Raw genomic sequence first — 2681 nt, 5'->3', positions numbered from 1 at the left:
CTAAGCAGGGTTCCTGGTCGCTGAATTCTCTGTTAGGCCCTTTTCCTCTCCCGCAGGACCCATATTGAGTTTTCTCTGGCAGGCATTCTTAACCTGGGATTTAGGGCAGAGAGCCTGGTTGACTCTGCTTCCGGGTTCCTTGATACTGTCCCTTTTGAGATCAGTCCTCTGGACATAGAAGAGCAGGTAGGCAGGCTCACTGAGGACAGAAGCCACATCGCACAGGGTGACCCTAGAATCATCCGTCTTATACCACTTCCCGTTGCCAGCTTTGACACAACAGAAGTAATGTCCACTGAGGCAAGTCACACCATCATGGACCAGCACGGCATAGAGGGTGTACACCAATGGTCCCCTATTAGGTGGAGACATGTATGGCCGCAGGTCAAGGGACTCGGGGTAGCTCACTTTCCTGTCTACTTTGTCACCCATGAAGCCTGAGAAGCGATTTAACGCAAGCAGAAGAACCTTCGGGGCTGTTTGAACTGTCAGGGTCTTGGAAGCTGGCATTTTCTCCCGACAACTACCACAAGAGTAGGCATTTTCTCCACAGAGCTCTTCCGCTTTCACTAACTCCTCCAAGGCTTGGGTGACACTCTGAGCTGTGCAGATGTCCAGGGGGATATCCAGGAAAGGCTCCAAGGAGTCTGAGGTGGCCTGGCAGTGGAGACACTTGATCTGAGATCTCCACGAACCTCCAAATATCTCCTGAATTGGGGTGCTGACCTGAGAGTGGGGCTCCGAGCACAGGCTCCCTCGAAGGCAGGCTTCATCCATGGCATTCAGGGTGAACATGAGGAACTCGTGGGCGTCTTCCTGCATGTACTTGTGGAAGGCGGCAGTCAACTCCTGCGAGGGCTGCATGACATCCCCGGAGTGGAGGAAACTCTGGGCCACATGAGCTTCCATAGCACACATCCTGCAGCCCTCCTGGTGAAGACAGCTCTGAGAGTGCTCCTTCGACAGCATGTAGGTGGCCAGCGGTGGCGTGTGCGTCAGGCACTGCAGCGCTGCATTCAGGTAGCAGCTGTTGCCAATGTTCTTGAGCCCGGCTCCCACGCCATGGAACTTCTCCCTCTTCGGACTGTGCTTCCCACTGGCACCCAGCATGGCCGCCACTTGAGCTTTCTTCTGGTGTAGGCCAACAGCGGCAGGTGAAAACACGACTGGCTCTGCTTTTAGAACAAGAACACAAAGGGAATTTAAAGTTAACAGCACTCATGGGGGACATGCCGAGGAGAACAAATATTTTATAGGCTAGCCTGACTCCATGGCAGGCTTCAGTTCTCTGCTTTGCCTGACTAGGTCTGAGTTTCTGTTTCTCAGACTTCAGGAAAACATCTCCTGGAAAAACCACAGCTCTAGGGCAACAGGCAATTAGCTTTCAGGTAAGGTTGTTGGGACCAATTAGAAAGGCTCTCTCTGTCTACAGGTGGGGCTCTCATGCTCTCTGTCAGTATTTAAACGTTAAGGGGACCTACTGAGAAGGACAGTAAGATGTTCTGCCATCTAGGCACTCAACAACTACTGATTCTAGGACGGCGTGGGTCCTTGAGAAAACTTGTGCAGGGGTCACTAGTGGGTCCTGAGAATGATTTTTGATCTTGTCCCCATGTCTGGAAAGTGATTAAAGATGTTCTTACCAATAAACTCAGGGCTGCAGTATTGACTGCCAGTCCCCTTAAACCTTTTCTCCTTTTTTCTCAGTAATCCGTTTTGTCCTCTCTGACTTTTTTCTAATCCTCACTTCCCAACTCACGGACTGTTAGAGTTTGCCGGCACGCCCTGGCCATCAGGTGAACAAAAAGTATGTGTATATTCCTTTATGCCCTTGCTGTTCCAAGAAAAGAACACAGCTTGCCCTATCCAATCAAAGTAAAGGTCAGTCATGAGTAGAAGGCACACCTTAATGACTACAAAATACCTATTTTACAATAGACAGAGTTGACAGTAGGAACAGTCCTGAAACAAGTACCCAATCCTCAATTGCCTTGTAACTCAGATTTGCTTCTAACCAATCAGTTTTAAAGTCATTACAAGACCCTTTGACTATAAATTAAGCCTGAAAACCTCATTTTAAGGTTTCCATTTTGGAAAAGGTGATGGTCCTTGCATACTGGAATCTCTGGAGAAGAAACACTCCTCGCTTTTACAACTGCCTGAGTCTGGGGTTTGTCGTCAGCAGCTCATCAGAACCCTAAAGTCCATCCAGTGAGACTTACCTTCCAAGAACAGCTGAGCAGCCTCCATGTCACCAGAAGCCTCTTCCAAGTACTGGGCTGGAGTCCTCTAAGGGAGCAGAAGGTTGTCTTTCTCTGCTGAACCTGCCTGCAAGTGAATACTGGTCCTGAATGCTGAGTCTTATATCTAATTCTGTGGCCACGCCCACTAACCCATGCCAGAACAGCCACACCCTACAATCCTTGAATTGAATCAGGCATTGTAGGTGTGGCTTCTAGATAGCCTCTCTGAAATCTGATCTCTTTGGAGGCCATTTTCCAGGATACAGCTCCATTTGCCTAGGCTTTTTTTTTTCCAAATAATGTAATTTCTTATTTAAAAAAAAACCAAAACAGGGTATTCAGATTACATTCCAATTGCTATTCCTAGGTGTCTCAAGGTTTGGTTTTCCTTGTAACAACAGAATGCAGGGGCTCAGGAAATGCCCTGAGGCAACATTC

General features: G+C 48.6%; 1 protein-coding gene across 1 annotated transcript; it reads right to left on the bottom strand.

Annotated features, from left to right (window-relative positions):
- On the bottom strand, positions 1-2334 carry LOC311578607 (ubiquitin carboxyl-terminal hydrolase 17-like protein B; the record flags this gene model as incomplete). Its single annotated transcript, XM_084748560.1, has 2 exons — positions 2223-2334; positions 1-1175 (listed from the first exon to the last, which is right to left on the bottom strand). The coding sequence occupies exons 1-2, from the start codon at positions 2248-2250 to the stop codon at positions 1-3; spliced, it is 1203 nt and encodes a 400-aa protein (XP_084604686.1). The 5' UTR covers positions 2251-2334.
- Between the last annotated feature and the right edge of the window lie 347 nt (positions 2335-2681).

This window comes from Acomys minous, assembly GCF_964271855.1.
Source record: "Acomys minous genome assembly, chromosome: 2".
In the NCBI taxonomy this organism is placed as follows: domain Eukaryota; kingdom Metazoa; phylum Chordata; class Mammalia; order Rodentia; family Muridae; genus Acomys; species Acomys minous.
This window is presented reverse-complemented; position numbering and strand designations above follow the sequence as displayed.